The sequence below is a fragment of the Hermetia illucens genome, chromosome 1 (assembly GCF_905115235.1).
Source record: "Hermetia illucens chromosome 1, iHerIll2.2.curated.20191125, whole genome shotgun sequence".
NCBI lineage: Eukaryota > Metazoa > Arthropoda > Insecta > Diptera > Stratiomyidae > Hermetia > Hermetia illucens.
Window position 1 is genome coordinate 87,519,984 of NC_051849.1, and position 21,488 is coordinate 87,541,471.

At 39.3% G+C, this 21,488-nt stretch overlaps 1 protein-coding gene across 1 annotated transcript in view; it reads left to right on the top strand.

Moving 5' to 3' along the window:
* Positions 1-21,252, top strand: part of LOC119654421 (zinc finger protein 236-like) — a 33,256-nt gene extending 12,004 nt beyond the window's left edge. Inside the window, exons 8-13 of the mRNA XM_038059847.1 lie at positions 9,503-9,797; positions 9,856-9,924; positions 13,899-14,397; positions 20,018-20,218; positions 20,366-20,741; positions 20,934-21,252. Coding sequence (XP_037915775.1) covers positions 9,503-9,797; positions 9,856-9,924; positions 13,899-14,397; positions 20,018-20,218; positions 20,366-20,741; positions 20,934-21,209 — 1,716 coding nt within the window. The 3' untranslated portion in view covers positions 21,210-21,252. The remainder of the gene's footprint in view (positions 1-9,502; positions 9,798-9,855; positions 9,925-13,898; positions 14,398-20,017; positions 20,219-20,365; positions 20,742-20,933) is intronic.
* Positions 21,253-21,488: the final 236 nt, after the last annotated feature.

Consider the following 21,488-nt stretch of genomic DNA (forward strand, 5'->3'; position numbering starts at 1 on the left):
AATGCAGCTTTCATAATGGGACAGAACTGAAACTGAAGTTTAACAACGAAACAATATTTTATTTGCATAAGTCATCATGTACAAAATATAAAACATATGGATATGGATTATGGTGAGAGCTGCCCGGGGTGTATTGTACTGTAGAGCACGGACCATTGATCGAAAACGCGATTGTCATTTAGACTATATGCCGATTTTATGCATAAAATACATGAACAAGAGTGTGATTACTAATATACCAAATCTAAAGAGAACCATCATTTATTTAATCTAATTTTATCGGCATTTCATATAAATATTTCCACTTTCGATTATGATTTTGAGTGTTATCTTAAGTATGTTTCGATGTATAAAACAAAATTTTACATGGCTGCCGGGTAAAATCAACCAGTTATCTATTTAATACTGATTATCTTTCCACTCGAATGCATCTATGATTTCTTTTAAATAAATTTAGTAAGCACTTCTATTGAAAAAACTAGACTGCCTTTATTTTTCGGCTTGCAATCTTGTTCCGTCTTTGATAGAAGTTTTTTTCCACTAGTTGACTTACCCTGCCCCTGTGAGTTGGAGCTTAAGAATATACTGTCGTAAAAGGCGACTAATAAGAATAGAAATTTGTGGACAAGCAATCAAATTTTGAAATTAATGTCGATATTTTGTTTACAGTTAATATATAAATTAAGAAAAGAACTAGGAATTGTTCCTTATTCTGTAAATATTTTTATTTTCCTTCCGCATACAATTGTTTTGGAGATCACGTGTCTCCTTCTTCAGTGTTAGTACCTAATTAGGTACTAGGTATAAGGAACAATACCTAGTTCTTTTCTTAATTTAATCAAATTTTACTACTATCGAAACGTCAATGCCTCGGATAGGGACTGACCTCAGGGCCATGACCTACGGCTATCGTAAAAGGCTCCTGTACTGTTCTGCCCCAAGTGCTCTTGGAGCAACCCAGTTGACGGCCTTATTCGGAGAGTCGGTTCCACTGTATGGCGTAGCCGGTAATGGAATAGTCGTCCCTCCTTAATATGTAGCCTATCCATTGCCACTTCCGCCTTCTAATCACATCTTCTATGGGTAAATGGTCTGTGCGCCGACTAAGTTCTTTGTTTGAAATAATATCAGGCCAGTATACCTTGATGATACATCGCAGGCAATAGTTCACGAAGGCTTGGACCTTATGAATAACAATGCGAGTCACTTTTCATGTGTTACTCCCATATAATAACACAGAAAAAACATTAGGCAGTGTCAACTTGATTTTGTTGTGATCACTAAATTTCCAGATTTTATACAAGGCAGAGAAAACGGATCTAGAGCTGTTAATACATCGAACGAAGTCCAGTTCGATATACCAATTGATCAATGTCTTCTATGGTTTCATTAATGCAAATAGGGAAAGTGTGATGGCTCGTCAGACTATGGATTTTGGTTTTGTTGGTGTATATTTTCAGTCTACCTTTACTTGCCTCTCTTTCCACATTCAGAGCCGTTCGGCCAATGTCCATGAAGGGCGGAAACAAATGTCATCAACGTAGTTGAGGTATTTGCAGAAAGTGTCATGGCCCATTGAATTCTATATTCTCCGGACGAGGCAGCATGAAGATAGACTCCATTTTGGATCTCAAATTCGTCTGAGATTTGACCTCGGCGCACCACGTAACATTTTGTGCTATCATATGTCGCTCTGATAATAGTTATTAGTTTCTCCGGAATGCCGCTTCTGCGTAAATCATTCCAGATACACTCCCTGTTGACGATGTCGATGAAGAGCAAACGAAACGAAGATCTGAACTCCGGAGACTGTTTCAAAATGATCAGGAACAATGATATCTTAATAAAGTTTTCGATATTGTTCTTTGATGCGTCCCAAGATTATGATAGTTATTGTCTTTGCGACGGCAGGGAGAACGCAGATACCCCTCTAATTGTTGCAATCTTAACAATGACAATAAGGTGACGATCGAGCCCCGCGGTTTTATTCCGTTTGAGTGGAATGATGGCCGAGATGATTTCTTTTCTGTTCCAAGGGAAAGTGCATATCGACATGTTACGGTGACTACCCACTTCACTGGATGTGGTACGGTTAAGAACCGGGGTGAAGTGTTCCTTTTACCAGTTCAGATGCTCGTTGTCGTGGATGAGGGGTCGACCGGTAATATCCCTTACAGGACCATCGAAAAGTTTGTGATTACATGCAATTTCTTTCGTGGAAGGAAGCCTCTTAGGAATCCTCTCCTGAACTGCGTGTAATTTCTCATCGTAAGCATCCTTGAAAATTTCCATTCGTGCATAATCTTGCAGTCAAAATCCTATTAGAAACCGGCCCCCAGGTCAAGAGAACGCGCTCTGTGGTAGCTGTCAGTAACAGTCTGATACGGGATTTGCTTCTAATACCACTCGACTTTCCACATGCACATCTTTGCAAGAGGGAAATGCAAATGAAAAACGAGGCAGCCTATTTTTCCTTTTGCTGCTTATAGCATATAAGTTTAATTTTACCGGCGTGGCAGGTATTTGTCGAATTTTTTAAAGATGTAAGCTTAGATAGGTATACTGTAAAGAGAGAAGAGCATGAGCCGGATTGTGGAAAATAGCCCTACTTTATAATAAAAATAATCGTTGGCGTGACAATCTACCTGGATCAATGCCTTGAAGAGTGTTAGGTCACTCCATTCAAGACCGTAAAGATGCACTACCGTACGTCATGGTAGGTATTCACCCTGATTGGACATAGGTACACATTTATAGCTAAGTTGGCTGGTATCCACGATCATGATACAAATCGCTCTGCCACCAGCGAGATTCGCACAACAGGCTGCGACAGACTAACGCTCTAAATACTAGGCCATCCGGATGGATTTTTATATTTTCCCAATATAATATCGGTGGTAATCTTAGACTGTATGGTTGTACGTCGACTGGGAGCTTTTAATTCCAGGTTAGTTGCCACCTGGCTCGAGTATGGTGTTGGACGTGAAGTCATGTGGTAGCATAGATGCGGTTGAAAGGACAGGATATGCTAAAGTTTATGGACTAGTCTGTACTGGCGGATTAAATTGAAGGGTTTTCTTAGGCCGATAAAGCAGGCAATGATAAGAGTTTTTCTATTAAGGTTTAACAGAATATTAGTTTCCAGAATGAGAGTTATTGTGGTCACAATGGAAGATTTAACATATCGCTCAAAGACGTGTGTCGATAGTTATTAGGCGGCTGTGGTTTTTCTTGCCTACTGAGAGCAGACATGATACTAGAATTGACAAAGAATAAAAGGGTTGCGGCCCCAGATTGATACCTGTTATAGAGAGTTTTAGAAAAAATATATCAGTGGGATTCTGTTCGAAAGTAGATGTGAATCTCAACAATGGACTTATTGACATTCGTTTCGGAAGAAATGCTTTGCTAGCAGGTAATGGTTAGGTCTGTGTAACATTGTAGCTTTTTCCGATGAGGAAATATTTGGGGACAGACGAGATGGAGGAGGGGATTACTCAAGTCTTCACGGGAAGTACCTGTATTAAGTTTAGTAGGAGTTCAATGTTGGTTTTAAGGCTTATTTAGAATAGATTTTATTTTGTATCTAGATCATTCGTAATTATGTGATCCTGTAATTAGATATTCCTAAAGAATAGGAAGCCATAATGATTTTCAATAATGAAACCATTGTCCCTGTTAATGTTGTAAAAATGTGTTTTTATTCTTAGGGATATTTTTTTTATTTTAATGGCTTCGTAGCGTTGAGCAGTTGAGCTTTACATTAACTCATTGGGAATTCGGTCTACCTATAAGCCTTCAATCAAAGTAGGAAGAACTTTAAAAAAAAAAATAAATACAGAGTCTGCTATTATACACATCAGTGGTATACAAGCATGGTAATATCCTGAATTCACTGTTCATTTGGTTCAGGTATGCATAAGACTGAATATCAACGGAAAACTTATACAACAGTTGCAATGGTGTGTTTTTGTGGTATGCAGTAGACGTCTATAGCAACTAGTCTCCACTTGCCGATTATGGAAATCTAAAAATTCCTTCACTTTGGCAGGAAAGACCTACACTTCTACTTAATTGTTTTGACCCCCTAAGTTATAGGGTGTCTTACTCTACCGACAAAGGCTGCAGTTTTTTTTTTTAAAAGTCGCACAATCTGAAGTCTAGCTAAAACGTTCCCGTTTGAACTAAATAAATTTCTAAAAAATTTCGGAAGTTTTTGACAATTTAATCTAGATATGATGAGACTGCCTATTAAATGGAATAAATGTAAAAAAATCTAAGAGCTATGACCATTTTTTCCTTCCTTCCCTTTAGCTGCAAAAACTGATATTTTCAGAAATTGAGTAGGAGCTTGGCAATTCTTCTGCCTGTTCACTGGAGTTTTTGACTCTGTATATGGTTGGCATCTTCCGGTTCGTCGTAAAACAGGTGCAACTTACCATCGTATCGAATCCAATCAGAAATGGAAATATCGAAATAAACAAAATCGATGAAGAAAAAAGTAAAATTGTGATAGTAATTGCACCATTGTACAGACTAAAATAAAATAATTCCAGAAAGATTTTATTATCGTCTATGTTCAAAACAGAAGAATTTTACAAATAAACACATTAGTCAGGAACATCAGGAAAATTGAAGAACGTGAAGTTACTAAAAAGATTGCATATGAGGTCATTATTTTAATTCTGTTGATAATACTTAGTATTACTGGAATATCATAATGTCATAAGTTGAAACATAACAATAATCACAGAATTCAGGAGAACTCTCACTGTAAAGGAGGAGAAGATATGCAAAAGTGCAATCAGAATGAATATTGCACTCAAAAACATTGCTAGATCGTGGAAAACCTGAAGACGAATAGCCAGCACAAAAACACGCTAAATTCAACTTTTGTTCTCAGTGGCTACAAAATACTTTAATTGAATTGTTAATAATCGAATCGACATCGTGAATAAATTGTTATAAAGTTAAAGTTGGTCACTCAAGCTTTCGTTTGATTTCTTTCTATCCTCTCAGCACTCCAAGATACCAAGCACAACAACTTTACTCCGCTTGAGCGTGTTAATGGCGGAGATGATTCTATGTTAAAAAAAAATATATAATTTAAAAACGAAATGACTTGCGTGTTAATCAAAGATCTAGGCAACTGATTAGACTATTTTGTATGAGGATTTAAGGAGTCATAAGTCTGCCTAATTGATGTCGGCTCGGACCATTTGGAAAGACATTTTCTTTCACATTTGTAGGATGGATCTCTGTTTTTGAGCCAAATACCCTGAAAATTTGAGTATTTAAAGAATGCCTGATGGTTTCGTCCAGGGCAGAGGCAACTCATCAGAAGTCCTCTTTTAATCAAGAACGAAATTCAGGAAAGCTATTAGCGTAACAAAACGACACTAACGGGCAATTTTATCTAACTATTGAATAACATTTTCGTTTGAGTAAAAGTTAAATTTTTTTGAATAATGTTTAATGTATTTCCAAGTGAATCTTTGGTAAGCCAAAGTTATTTATCCAAAATATGAACATGGAATTTAGCTCCGTTGATCCTGAAGTATGCAGAGTACTTCAGCATTTAGAGAACATTACATTAACTAATCTTTAAAAAGTTGTTCAAAGCGCTGAAAGGAAACTTTCATTTTCAGTTTAAATGTATAATAATATAGTTTGTGATGGTTGTAGCTTCTTCGATTTGGTAGTAGCTGGCTCGCCTCATTTATCTGCAGTTTGACTTTTCGTTTCATTTTTTTATGCAAATATTCGAAAGAAGAACTTCTCGTTTCGTATGATACATATTTGCCACAAAATATCATACATATTTATCCTCTTCTTCGTTCATTGTTTTCATAACTTTTGCGTGAGTAGATCATCTTTGGAAACTTTAATTTTGCGTGAGCCTACAGAATGACCAACACGCGAGCTAAAACTGAAGTGAAAACAAAAAATAACGGCTCGACCGCCCTAATGCTGCGATGGAAAAGGAAGATTCACGACGAATCACATCCTCGATCAATATTTCTCCTGCCTCAGATGTATGATGAGGCGCGACCTTCGAGGTTCCCTCCTAGCTTTGACAGCCTCAGGCCATTATATTGGAGAATGCCCCTTCCTAAGGAGAGTGATCCGCGAAGAGGAGGCAAAAAAGAAGTTCCAAATTAAAAAAATGTTGCTCGAATTCATTGCAAAATTTATTCGAAATCATGAACATCAATAATAAGAGCTCTGATGAAATTTTTCATATTGTCATTTAGAACATTTGTTACTTCATTTTATAATTAACCACACCTGGCTTTTTGGTTCGTTAGCAATTACAAATAAAAATTAAAAGGAAAGTGTGTTATAGTTCAACACGTCATTGTAAAATTAATTTGACACCATCCCTTAATGCGCTTCTTCTTTTTCACCTCTTGCCGACGTCGTCTTGCATGGAACGCATGCAACTTACTATGTTTGTTCAATGCCTTTTAAAGTCTTGTTCAAATTACCCGAACATGTAAACCTAATATCTGCGAGGATATTCTTGAGGCCCATGACACATATGTATGTTATGAATCTCCCGCGCCTAAAAACGGAACAAATTGTATCAACTGGTCCTCCAGGTTTGGGGTTGGGTAGGGCTGACAACTCTACACGGAAAACAACCTCTTACGAAGCAAACAAAAGAAGGCTCGGACTGGACGGATTATACAACGACGAACCCGGCAATGACAAAGGAATAACGATTTGCATATTTTCTCCTGGAACGTGCCTTCCTTGTACAGAGATGAAGCTGCTGAGCAGCTATCCGATACCCTGTCACAATATAGGGCTGATGTAACAGCGTTGCAGGAGATGCGTTAGACAGGGACCGGTTTCCTGGAGAATAGCCACTACACCACATATTATAGTGGCCATCCAGTAAACCATGTGCTCGGAGGTTTCTTAGTCAGCTAAAAAATGGAATCTGCTGCTATCGACTTTGATAGCATAAGCGAACGGCTATGCACTTTGCGCTTGCGAGGCAAATTTAGAAATATAGGCCTCATCAACGTTCAACGTTCCCTACAGAGGAGACTGCAGAGTCGGAGGATACCCTCTACGAGGCAGTAGAATGAACCCTCGAAGTCTGTCCCAGGTATGATATCAAAATCACACTTGGGGATTTTAACAGCCAAGTAGGGGCGGAGCCCATATTCAAGCGATACGTTGACTCCCATAGCTTATATAAAAATATAAATGATAACGGACTGTGGATTATTCAATCAGCAGTGTCATACGAAATGGTTGTTGGAAGCAACTGGTTTGCGCGGAAAGCGGTCCACAAATAAACGTGGGCCTCTCCAGACGGGATCGTTGATCGAATGCCGCCACCTCTCAGCCTTGATGAATGTCAGAACATATACACTCGGATCACTATCTTGTTAGCATGGTACTCCGCGCTCGAATAAGAACACCGCCCAGAATTCCCCCTGACAATCAGATGAGAGTTAACACTGAAGCCATCCATAACTTAGCCCTCCGCAACAACTATAAGGGAGAAATGGGTGAAGTATCAACGAAAAAACTCCACAATCACCTAAAGAACGTTATCATAAATATGTAACGGTTGGTTCGACGATGAATGTAAGCTAGTAATGGAACGGAAGAATACTGCATACCGAGTAATGTTGCACTCTCAAAGAACGCGGGCACGCGTGGAGACTTATCACTTGCGGCGAGCGGAGAAGCGACTTCACAGACGGAAAAAGGAAGCCTGGGACCAGGCGCGAAAGTTTTACTAACTGCGGTAAGCAATGGAAAAATTATTGGAATATGGCCATCAGTTGCACCATCTCGTCGACTTCAAAGCCGCCTATGACAGCATAGCCAGGGTAAAACTGTACACGGGCATGAGAGAATTCGGTATCCCGACGGAATTGGTAAGACTGACTAGGCTGAACTTGACCAATGTGCGAGGCCAGATAAAAGCAGCAGGATCAACAACGGTCTAAGACAAGGGGATGACCTCTCATGCGTCCTCTTTAACCCGGCCCTGGAAAAAGTGATCCGTGATACTGATGTAAGTGCGAGGGGTACGATTCTCTTTAAGTCCACCCAACTGGCCTATGCTGACAATATCAACATCGTGGAAAGAACGACCAGAGACGTACAATTTGCCTTCATCCAGATCGAGCAGGCGGCGCGAGATCTTGAGCTTACATTATCAAAATATACGGTGGCAATGTCAGCACCCAAAACCAACAACATCAAACACTGATCAAACGGGCAAAATAAAAATAGGGAGACTACAACTTTGAGACCCTTGATAATTTGTCCTATCTAGGGTCGAAAATCACAACTGATAACAGCTACGACGATGAAATCCGCGCACTGTTGTTGGCAGAGCTTGTTTCAGCTGTTCCGCTCAAAACGCCTCATCATAGGGTCAAAGGTCTTACTTAAAATCCGACTCTATAGATTGTGGTGGGCAGGTCACTTAATCCAGGATGAGAATGATCCAGCCCGGAAAGTCTATAAGGGCAGTATGTATGGTAGAAAAGAAGACGAGGCAGACTCTGCTTGAGACGCAACGATAGCGTAGGTCAGGACGCCAGGCAGCTTTTAGAGATATCGAATTGGGATGTTTACAGATCCTTATATGGTTAGGCCTAGACCAGGATACCGGTTGTTGCGCCGTTGATGATGATGGATCCAAAGTGAGGTCAAAATAGCTAGTATGTATGCAATTGGGAGGGGTAATTAGGAAAGCTAAGAGGAGTTACAATGGAAAAAAATAAAAAAAGGATGTCAAATGGAATGGCGACCATGTCGTGCGTTCGCCCACGTTGCAAAACCACGAGCACTGCACTTACCACTGGTGAATTTCCTCTAGTCGTTTTCTTTCATTGTTGAAATAACAGTATATTCCAGTTGGGCCAGTTAATTATTTGTAGTTCATCAGGAGTTGGCTGGATCTTTTGTACTCATTGTAAAATTGATTCCTTGGGTTGTGAATTTTTCTCTGAGTCACTTTGGCTGTTGGACTAAACTCTTCTGCCACTTCACTCATTTCAGCATCCAAAAAAGTAGACGAAAATCAACGTTCGCGAGTGGTGTTAAATGATTTGTATTTTGTAACTAATCCTTACCGATCTAGGCGCCATCTGCATTATTCTTTGATCAGTTCTTGATATGGCCACAAAGGCTACTCTGGCGCTCGTTTGCACCTAATGCGGGTGTTGAATGGATGCGTGTATGGGAGGGTCTATGAGATTTGTCAACTTTGGCTTTTGACATGACAACAAACAGAGGGACACTGGGGAGTTTTCGTATTCGGTGTTGGTTTTGACGGGCTTTTTGCGTAAAGATGATATGTCGGATGTGCTTACTGGACTCTACGGAGGCGTTGAAAATATTTGCTGACGAGAAATGCCAATTTAACATTGCGGCGACCATAGCACAGCATTTCTGGTTTGAGGTAAACAATAATAACCTCTTTGAGCGTACGCGCGAAGTAGTTATGAATGGACTTTATTTACAGCCTAAAGACGACGATCCAATCTCGAATATTGTCTGCAATTCATGCTGGTGGAAAATAGAGTCCTTTCATATTTATTACCTAAGTATAGAGGAGGCTCATCGTAAACTTTCTGAAAGATTTTCGGTGAAACAGGAGGATTCGTACCACCATCGTCACGCAGATGCCGGGATTCAGGTATACTTCAAGCTGGAGGAGGATAATTCAGTCGAGGACAGCTATGAAAACTGCGTGGAGGGGAGTGAAATTACGGTCATCGAAACGGCGGAAGACATGGCCGGGCAGGACACTACCTTTGGTAAACTCAACCAATCATTTGGAGTGCGCTGATTAATGTTTAACAATATTCTGTACAGACGAGGAAGAAAACAATTTCAATGAGTTGGTGGAGGCGAGCGCCGTTGAAAGTGAACAGGTGGAGGAAGGTTAGTCTCTGTGTTGAGTTTTTACCGCATTATCATTGTATGAGCCCCACAATGCGATCTAAGCCATGTTCTGGTTGCTGAGGAGCCACCAGGAGACTTGATTAGGGGCGCCGTTGTTATTACTTTTTTATTTTGTTTTCAAAAGAATGGCGTTAACCTACAAGACGATTTGTGAACCGCCGCGATGAAATTTCGAAAAAGAAATTATGCTGCTTTTATGGGTTAAGTCTAGAGATTTTACCTTATTTTTTCTTGAGTTGCCACAACCTCGCCAGATGGCGGTTCTTACCTAAACTAGCACTAAGTGCTAAGCAGTTGCTCGGACGACCCTACCTGCTTGAAAATATATAGGGTTTGGTGGTGGTGTCGAGGGCCCCCCACAACATCGAGTACGTTTGCAGAATGGTTTGAACTAGATTGTTTCAGAGTTCCAGGGCATCTATGGAAAATGTAAATATCTCACATTTTCAATAAATGCAGCAGACATTATTGTGGGAACTACAACCGTCCCCTCGAGACGCTATGTTTCTCTGATTTTCTGAGTCAGCAGTTCATAGTTCACATTCTTCACCTATTTCCATTCAATATTGCTATTATGGGAAATATAGGTTTTGCAAATCAAATTCAGAATTTTTCAAACTAATTTCAGAAATTTCTAACTAACTTTAGACTTTTCCAAGTCAGTTTTAGAACGTTCCATCTGAAGTTTAGACTTTTTCATTTCCAATTCAGAATTTTTTCAATATTTTACTACAAAGTTTTTTACTAACTTTTTTCCATTGGATAAAAATGGAGCTGGGATTCTTTAAAAAAATCTGGGCTGCTCATCAATTTTCTATCATTATTTGAACCGGTTTGAGAATATTATGGTCCAATGTGGTTGTCTAGGACGGGTAAACTCCTGAAAATAAGAGACACACACAATTTAAACATCTTAATATTTGGGAAGTCGTCTCGGTTGTCAGTGGACACTAATGAGATTCAATAGGAAACGATGGAATCATTTGCAATCACAAGTTCACGTTTTCCAGATCGGCTACCGTTCTCGGCAATATTCCGAATACATAAGCCAGATAAGGGATAGCGAAGTAAATTACAAAAGTCTGCCATCTAACTTCATCATCATTTAATGAATCCCCCTGGAAGATGCCTCTTCGCATGCGGGTGGGCTCAGAATTGGTGGTACCCCTAGATGAACATACTGAGAAGGTATTATGCCACCCTTCCGCGTACGTTACATTCTGAGGATGCCTGGAGTGACTTTCTTCATATCATCGTGACCGACTGCATACGACAGAAATTTTCTGCTTTATTGTTTTCAGAATTTTAACTACCAGTGACTCATTGGTAGATGGCATAGTGCCGGTAAACCCTCTGCCTCTGCTGGTATTGTCTGTTTTGATTTGACTTAGTTTTGCAAAGTAATGCGTTAATGAGTAGCGCCGACGTTCCAAACGAATTTGCCATGATACCACACCAATAGCACTAAAGCGAGCCTTGTGACAATGCAATCTGACAGCCGTAACTGCATGACAATATATAAGTGATTGCAGTCGCAGAAGCGATATCAGTGCACAGTCGAGACGCAATCTCATCATTGATTTGAGATAGAATTATTGGAAAAGCTGGAGATGTAAACAGCCTGGGAATACCCGGTCTATGCAAAGGATCCATTTCCGAAAATTCTATACACGCTCTTTGGAGCGTCTTCAACCTGAGCGGAGATTTCAGCCTGACGTTGAAGAAGTGTGCTTCTGACAGTATTGCCACTGTTATCCGCTGCTGCGTCTGGCTTCAATGTTTCTTGGTTACCAGATTCCACGATGATCTCAAGTCGAATATGCTTCCTGATGACGGGCGGGATTGTGTCGCTGCGAGCAATAGAGCGGTAGTGGTCTGTAACCGTCGTTGCACAGTCACGTGCCCGTCTTGCGGGAAATGCTCGACGAATCTTTGGTAAAATAAAAGGCGGTAAGATGTTGGACCTGTCCCGTTATTATTTTGTAGTAGGTGCGAATGATGAAGAGATGCGTTTTATCAGTCCGCCACAGATCGTGACTAGATAATTGCAGTATGCACATCCATATTCTTGGTCATCGAGGCGCCTATATGTCGAACGGCTTTACGATTAGCGGTTTCTACACCATGCTATCTCTTATAGCAGCCTGATCTCTCTTTTTTTGGTAGCGCCTAACTGTCAGACCACAAAGTGAAACGCTGTATTTAATTTAATTTAGCAAAAATTTGCCCTGCGCGTTAAGAATGTCATCTCTGTTTGTCATAAAAGGCAACTAAAAATAATAAAAACCTGTGGGCTAGCAACCTACAAATTTCACTTCACTTCAAAGTAGTGGGCGCCATGACAAAAGGGAATTTGTTGTCCCGCTTGCCAGGGGAGTGATAGATGCTGCGGATTGCAATGATTTCAGAAGTATATACCGCATTACGAAAGGGCTTGCATTTGATAGCAAATCTTTTGATGGCCTTGTGCGAGACGTTAACGGTCGACTTTTCATCCACAATAACGATAAGATGAAAGGAACACTTCACTACGATTCTTAACCATATGACATCCGGTGAAGTTCCGCCTCTTGTGGATGAAATGTCTAATCACTGAAACATGTGGATACGGACTGCTCCTCCAAACAGAAAAATCATGGTTCATTAATACAGTCAAATGGAGTAAAGCCGCAGGGCTTGATGGGCTCCCCGCAGAATTATTCATTGGATGAATTCATGGACCCGTGTTGAGTGCGACAAATGGGGGAGGGGAGGGCGGAGGTGGTATCTACATGCTTCCAGGAACACATGGAAAGCTTGACTGACAAAGAACACCCTGTTTACTGCTCTGGATCTCCCTGCATTGACCACATCGACACCCTGCGGATCACTTTAAAACAGAACGCAGAGTATAGGTCTTCGCTTTACCCGCTCTTCATCGATTTCGAGAAAGCTTTCCACAGCGTGAACAGGGAGTATATCTAGTGTGCTCTGCGCAGGGGGAATTCCGGAGCAAATGAAAGCTATTATCATAGCGAAATATGATGGGGCAAAATGTTACGTGATGAACCGATGCCTAAATCTCAGAATGAAATGTGATCCAAAGCGGAGTCCCACCACGGTTGCATCCTGTCATCGATATTATTTCTTTTTGTTACCGGTGACGTTCTTCATGCTATCTTGTCCGGAGAACGTGCAGGAATTCAATGGACGATGACATCTTACCTTAATAATAATAATAATCGTTGGCGCAACAATCCATGTTGGATCAGGGCCTTCAAGTGTGTTAGAGCACTTCATTCAAGACCGTAACGGTACACTAGGAGGCAATGTGGTCAGCATTGCGCTCGCTATCTTACCTTAAACGGATTGAAAATAAACACCAACAAAACTAAGATTCTCCGTCTGACGGATCTTCGCATTCTCTCTATCTGCTTTAACGGGCAGAGCATTGAAAGCGTTGATCAATTCGTATATCTAGGAAACGTGGCCTCCCGTAGCACATGGAAAGTGACCCCCACTACCACTCATAAGCTCCAACCTTTGTCAACACTTGTCTGTGATGTGTCATCGGGGCACGTTGGTCTGATATTATTTTGAACGAAGAACGTAGTCGGCGCAGCCCCTTCCAGATTAGGGAGGGGTGGCAATTCCATCACTGGCTTCGCATCATGTATGATGGCACGTAAGCTTGTTTGACGCGCTATGCCCCACCAAGAGGTAAATGGCAACCTTATATATATATATTCACTTTGACATATCATTTAGGGTGGCATTATTCCAGTTTGGGCTGTAGCTTTCGTCAAAATTTATCTCCATTCGTCAGCGGTGTTACCTTATAATTTCTCTCTTTTGTTGTTTTATTGAACTTGTACATGTAACACATGCTGTTAATTATTATTCGAAACTTTTACAATACTATAAAATGAGGTTATTCCTTCCCAACATTAATACGAAATTTTCGATTTATGCAGTATTAGAATCATCCAAAGAAGAAGTAAGCATTCAAATTCAAACATGCTCAGAAGAAGCAGCCACACGACGGTCAAAATATTTAGAGGCTCAAAAAAATTTAGAGGAATTTATCAAAATTGAAACGGTGGAAAATGCTTTGGTCAATGACGATGGAGATGGTGATAGTGACGATGCTCCGCTCATAAGACACAAACGGAAACGAAGGAAAACTGGGCATGCCCTGTCGGCATCTGATGAAAATTCTAAGTCTAAAACGTCGAAATCTACTTCAAATGAGTACTTATTGAAGTCGAAAGAAGATGACCTGAAAATCGCCAAACATATGAAGCTGAAATGTGATCTTTGTGAAAGTGATTATCCAACCTTTGCCGAAGTGAAACGACATTATCGGAATGTACATAAGAGGAAAGGATATGTTGTGTGCTGCAATAAGAAATTATATAAAAGGGTGCTTATTTTGGACCACGTGAATAAGCATTTGAATCCGGATTATTTCAAGTAAGTTTATCCTTTTCATTCTTACATTATAACAATCTACTTTTATATCAAACAATAGTTTCCTGCCCTTTAAAAATCTCAGAAAGAACAAGTTTTGCTTAATAAATCATATATTATGTGAATACGTGCTGTACGCTATTTTAAATCTACTAAATCTACTTTGCATTACGACAGGGAGTCAATGATTATGTAACCCTTTTTGGATTCTTACTTATTGTGTTAATAGGAGGTCTAACCATCCAGGACATTAATGAATAAATCCATCCTGGCTAAAATTATATTTTATTATATTTTACCGAGGATGGATGAAGGCTTGTGTCGCTTGAATTTGGCCGTTGAGTCCGTTGACCGCCAGAATTTATGGAAAAACCAGACTCCCTCGGTGGGGAAAATCGGAGTCAGAATACCTAAAATAGGGCAAACCCTTTTTGAAGTATAAGAAGTTAAGTAAATTTCCTTTGAATTTGTCATGACAATAACAGTATGATAGTGCGTCATATTACGGACCCGAACAAAAGAATTGTCAAGGATGATTGAGGAATGGATGTCTTGAATTGATAAAAGGTACGACAAACAAAGTCAGGCTCTGGAAATTCGACTAAGAATTGCCGACAATGCAAATGAAATTGAAGCTTGCTAGCAAAGGCTACACAGAAATCTCCCTTTAAGGAGTAATTGCTATTAAAGGCCTGCTGTACACTAGCGAAATACTTCAAACAGGTAATACGTCGAAGCTTGTGTGTTGAATAGGCAAATCGATAATCGAAAAAGTTTTATGTAGTTCACATATAGAAGGCAGAAACACAAAAATTAAGAAAGATTATTCACGGAAAACGAAAATATGAATGAACTAAGAATGCTATCAATTATGAGAGAAAGATACTTATTCTTTCATTCAGAGAAGATCTAAACCAGGAGGCTCCTGAGTGGTGTTTGGATGGATTCTGCATACTTGGTACTTCAAATAATTTCAAGTATCTTCAATTAGATTGACGTCAGGACATTGTGGAGGTCAATCCAAAGTATGAACCACGTAGTTTTGTAAGAACACTGAAGCATAAAAGTTTTTGATTTTTATATTCTTTACAACTTACTTTCTTAAATTTATAAATTGGCGGTAATAATTAGAAAGAATATTTACCGCAGTGCCAACCGGTGAGGTAATCGATCTTCCCTCGATTGTGGCATTTTGAAAGCCTAGACAGTTTTGGTATGGTTTTTAAATTTTGTGGAAAATGCTTATTAAAATCAATTCACCGTTTGTCTGCCATACGCACTTTTATCCAAAACGGCTAGACCGATCCGAATGAAATTTGGTAGACATATGGGAACTATGAAATACCACGCATGCAGTGAGTAACATAAATTTATGTCGAGATTAAACGGGGGCTACCCATACAGGCAAAGGCAAAATGTAAAAATTTTTTTCTTCGAATATCGTCATTTAAATTATCAAGTCGCCTCCATTAGTGCGAAACTGATATTAGTTTTGACGTGAATTGTAAAGCCAAGCCAATAAGATGCTGACGTCATAATTAACGAAAATAATTGACATTCGAGTGAAATATTAAAATTCCATTCATGAAGAATGTACTTCTCTCCAGCCCTTTTAAAGGCTTTGTGTGAAACCAAACCTTATTAGAATCGAGTCGATGTCTGTCTGTCTGCCGCACCCGATTTATTTGGAAACGGCTAGACCGATTGTCACGAAATTTTTTTTTTTTAATGCAAATAAATATAGGTGTACGATCAAATTATTAGTAGTAGTATTCGTAGTATTCGGTAATAGGCAATGTTTGTTTGTTTAGGGTGAGCATAATATCGCGCACGGTTGTTGCCAGCCAACAGAGCCTATTTCAGCTTACAAAAACTTCTGCTCGAAACGTCTCACCATAGGGTCAAAGCTCTCACTGTACAAGAAAATGATCTTGCCAGTCCTCATGTATTCCTCGGAGACTTGGGTTCTTAGCAAGAAGAATTGCGAACTCTTGGCCGCGTGGGAGAGAAGAATCCTCCGAAGAATTTTTGGTCCCCTACATGAGGATGGACGATTTCGTAGCGTACATTACGACGAAATCTATGAGCGATACTATGACCGTCAGGTTGTGGATAAAATTCGGCTCAATAGGTTACGGTGGGCGGGTCACTTAATCCGTGTGGATGAGGATGATCCAGCCCGGAAAGTCTATAAGACAAGGCAGACCCTGCTTAAGATGGAGCGATGGCGATGGCGTAGGTCAGGACGCCAGACAGCTTTTAGGGATATCGAATTGATGGACCTCGGCGCAAAACGGGATGTCTGGAGTTCCTTATTAAGGTAGGCCTAGACCGGATACCGGTTGTTGCGCGGTTGATGATGATAATATCTACGTCTGTAATATGTACGTATATCTTGTAGCTGAAAAAAAATGAAGGAATATTTTGGGTTTTTAGCCATATACGAATGGAAAAGCGTGCGTAGAAAGTTTCTTACTTAAGATGAACACAAAACCTTTATACCCGAAGTGCCAGCTTCCGTTATTCCGACTTCTTTGTATCTGTTGTAGGTTAACTTAATATCGAACTCCTAGTGTAAAGCGTATGAGGTTGACTATTATGAATACAGTGCTTTCCAGATCAAATTACTTGTGTAAATGGCTCTTTAAAAAACAGAGGGCAACTACATTTTTAACTATGTACCCACGGAACTGTCATGACTTGTTCTAAACTAAGGAAGGAACACTTAGCAGATAGGCATTCTCTAACTGGAGTTTAAATCTATTTTATTGTGGAAATTATCCAACACTTTTACCTGGAAACGTAAGATTTTAGAAAATTGTATATGGCCAAATATGTTACTTGCTGTAAGCAAGTAGGGGAAGAAAATATGATATTTACATTCTTTGGAAAGCGATTTGGAAGCTCTTCAAGACCGGAAAGAAAGTTATCATCTGCATTGTCGATAAGAAATTTGACCCCGAAAATATCAAAAGAGGAATGCACGGCATATAAGGTGAAGGAACTGTATTGAACAATCAAAGGGATTGAAGAATAGAGCCCGATTTTAAGTTCTACCGGGAAGCTGGAATTTCGGTCGAAATTTATCCTCCGCATGAACAGCGTCACAATGGATAAGAAAGGGTATTTCCGTAGACCGGGGAAGAAGGGGGAACAAAACTTCAATTAATTATTGAAAGCAGCTCAACTAAATTCAGAAGATCGTCACCGTAGATTGTCATGAATATTGGTTAATCTTAGCCTGAGGAAGAATACGAGATTCATGAACGCTGTAAAGAGTAAATACAATGGTCTAACATATTTGGGGTGCACGGACAATTAGATAGAGGATGAAAGGGAACTGACAATAATTAACATAGAGATCCTGGCTAAATGCATCGCGATATTTTTCGACAAGATAATTTGGACAAGTACAACGATAGTAGATATAAACCAATACAAGATTTTTTTCTGTTTTTATTTAAACATTTTTTGCTGAATTACCATATATAAAGTATTTCCAGTACTATTTGTAGCCTTTTTCAGTGGGAGATCTCTGTCTTAAAAGATCTCGGGCCTGTTATGATATGGAAAGTCTGTCTTAGTTTCCACACTAAGCAGGTTGGTAACCAGCTACGGGCCGATCTTGACACTCTTAAGGGATAAAGTTCTGTTGGCTTTATGCGTGAGACTCGTATGTTAGGTAATCTCCAGTTGGCCCTGAGCCGAGGGTAATTGTTATGCTTTCGTCCGATTGACCTCATGAGCTGGTCGACCGGGGGCTCTAGAATATAAGTTAGATTTTAATTAAATACTACAGGCCATATACTTATGTAACCACGGGTTTTCCATTCGTATATGGCTAAAAAGACAAAATATTCCTTCATACCATTTTCAAACTACAAGCTATACGCAGATATTACAGACGTAGATATTATGCTCACCATAAACAAACAAACATTGCCTATTACCGAATATTACGAATACTACTACTAATAAATTGATTGTAAATCCATTTCCGATTTACTTCGTGCGTAAAAGCATATATATGTACATCTAAAGTACGTGTATTGAATATCGCTTGTTCAGTATACAAATATATTTATCTGAATTAGGCACTGCCCCAAAGCTCCATTTACATATATATATAAATAGATACATGTCTGGCTCGAGTAATTGATATTGATATATAAATGATTAAAAAACTAAAACGAAAGGTTGCCCTGCGACCTCCCATTCACATGATTATGATGATATCATACACGTTTTACAATGCACGAAATTAACAAAAATGTAAAAGTTTCACCTTCTATAACTTTGTTAATAATAGTTGGATTTCCTTTAAGCAAAATTATGCCTTATGTTATCCCTTATGGAACTTAAGGGGGTTTTCAGCTAAATTTGTAAAATATGCTACTATGTTATAATTAACTTTATTTGTGCAGATATCAGAACAGGATGTGTTTTGAGGCCTAGATTTCGTTTAGATACACCACTGTGATTTTTTTCAGATTTTAGGGTTGGATAGACCTCTTACACTATTTTGGGTCATATTTTGAGCTCTTACTCCCCTTTATTTCACTCGATACCAAGTACCAGGAACCAGTCTCGAAAAATAATAATTGAGCCCTTTCATTTGATACCCCACATGGTTACCTTCTGGGAAAAAAAAGTTTGCACCCTCCATTCACATGTATGTGGATCTAGAAGTGCAGCTACCTCAACTCCAACAACAGTCGATACTGCTCCGTGCCAATGTTCTCTCTGTGTTACGATATGGGAATTATATATGGGAAGTAACCATCACAGTTACTCGGCAACTCCAAGCGTCCATCAACTCTGTCTGTCGCGCCGTGGAGTACTCTGAGCTGAAATAAAAATGAAGAGCTAGGTCAACGTTGGGGCCAGATATCCGTGGACGTGTTTTTGAAAAAGCTGGAGTGGCAGTGGATAGGTTACGAATCAAGGAAGGATAACGAATTTCAGTGCGATCCCAAGATTGTCGACGAGTGGATCGCCTTAGAACTACATGACGTAGAGCAGTGGAGGTAGGCTACAAGCTTCTCAGGAAAAGGAGTGGAAGCACATTACCAGGAGCAAACCATAAAGGGCTTTATATAAGGGCAAATTCACGTTAGTAACTAAAAACAATTCTTTTAGCGCTTGTTGAGTGAACTACAAGATATTTTTGTTATATCTGAAGCCTTCAACTTTTGGTGGTATAACATATGATATATCTGTAGCAATACTTTTGACTATATTTCTGCTCGGAAAGTCACTCGACTTTTATTGTGAAGTCGAATCAATTTCTCTTTTCTTTGTGTATTTAAAAGTGCTGTCAAGATCGGGACGTATTTTATTATATCATATTTCTTTAGTTGATTCGGATTTCCGATTGTTTAGTATAAGAATGTTATTATTATCTTCTTAATTAAGTTTACCATTCAAGTACGAGTTCGGTCATGCTTTCGATGCTTAGACGCGAGAGTTTTTATTCTCGCTAATTATTCTTTCAAATATGAATGTTGGTATTACATTTTAAACTACTTCTAAAAGTGATCTCTTCAATTTTACCAAGAATCTAGAATCCACCCTCGTGTCATTCACATCTGAATATGTTTTTGCTGTCTTTTATTACACGCAGGTGTAACGAATGCAACAAAGTGTTTGCTGATAAGCAATGTTTGAAAAACCATATGATCCGGCATGAGTCAGATGATGCAAAACTGTTCCGGTGCGAGCACTGTCCGCGGCGATTCCCAAAACAATATTTGCTAGATCAACACAAATTCATACATACACCACAAGAAGAGCGCCAGTATTTTTGTGAAGACTGCGGGAAAGCGTATGTATTATAGTCCTTGATGAAGAGAATTACAAAAAAATATTTATGTATTTATTGCTTTTCATTCGCAATAGTTTTGTATTCCCTTTTTCTCATTACATTTCCGGGCGACTAAATTTCATTAATTTTCATATTTTTCTTCACTAGCTTCCCAACAAATAACTTGCTACAAACGCATCGACGATATGTTCACGAAAATGCCTATGGACAAATGTGCCATATATGTGCCAAAGTAATTCGCGGAAAGAGGCTTTTTGCGAAACATCAGCTAGAACACGCGGGTGTAACAGAGCCAAGGGTGCAGTGCGAGATCTGTGGAGCTTGGCTCAAACATCAACATAGTCTGAAAAAACACTTAATGCGCCACGAGGAGGCACAAAATCAACATATTTGTACTATGTGCGGCAAGGTGGCACCATCCAAAGGGGCTTTACGTAGTCATATTCATTATGTGCATGCATCTGCACGTTCATTTAAATGTAGCGTATGTGACAAAGGATTCAAGAAGGCTATTGTTTTGAAGGTAAGTTGGAAGGCGGCTTGAAATGAGTCCTGCATAATTCACTGTATAGCGTTCAACTTGTAACTTGAAATCTGTTTTACTCGGTTTATTTGTAGAAGTTCTACATTGAGATATATAATAAACTGATTTTAATGGCATTAAAATTATTAATCAGTATTTGAATTGATAATGATTGAATTGTCTTTCAAACAGGAACATATGACAACTCACACGGGGGAGGTACTATATACGTGCCCGCATTGTCCGAAAACATTCAATTCACATGCAAATATGCATGCGCATAGGAAAAAGGTACATCGGAAGGAGTGGGAAGAAAGGCGTAAGAATCGTGGTTGCCCTACCGAAAACCTAAACACCGCCAATGATTCTTCAGAAAACGGAAATAATATTAGTGAAATTTGTGAAAATAGCTTAGAAAACTTGCCCGAAAACAGTATAAATGTTGTTTTGTATGAAACGGTTTCGTAGTGTATTAAGAGAATAGTTTAATAAAGATGTTTTTATTTATGAAGAAATTATTTTCTTACGGAAGCTCAGAGAAAGGTGTTATTGGGCCAATTTACAGTACGTAGAGTCTGTTCTTTTTCAGTGATTGTCCACGATTGGGCTGAGAGCTGGTGCCGAAGAAAAAGCGTCTATTTGAAACTATGGCAGAATGCATTCGGAGAAAAATCGAGATTTGAACTTCCCTCATGTTTTGGGATGAAATGTTCGTTTTAAGGTATTATGTGAGGCAAAACCTTAGTC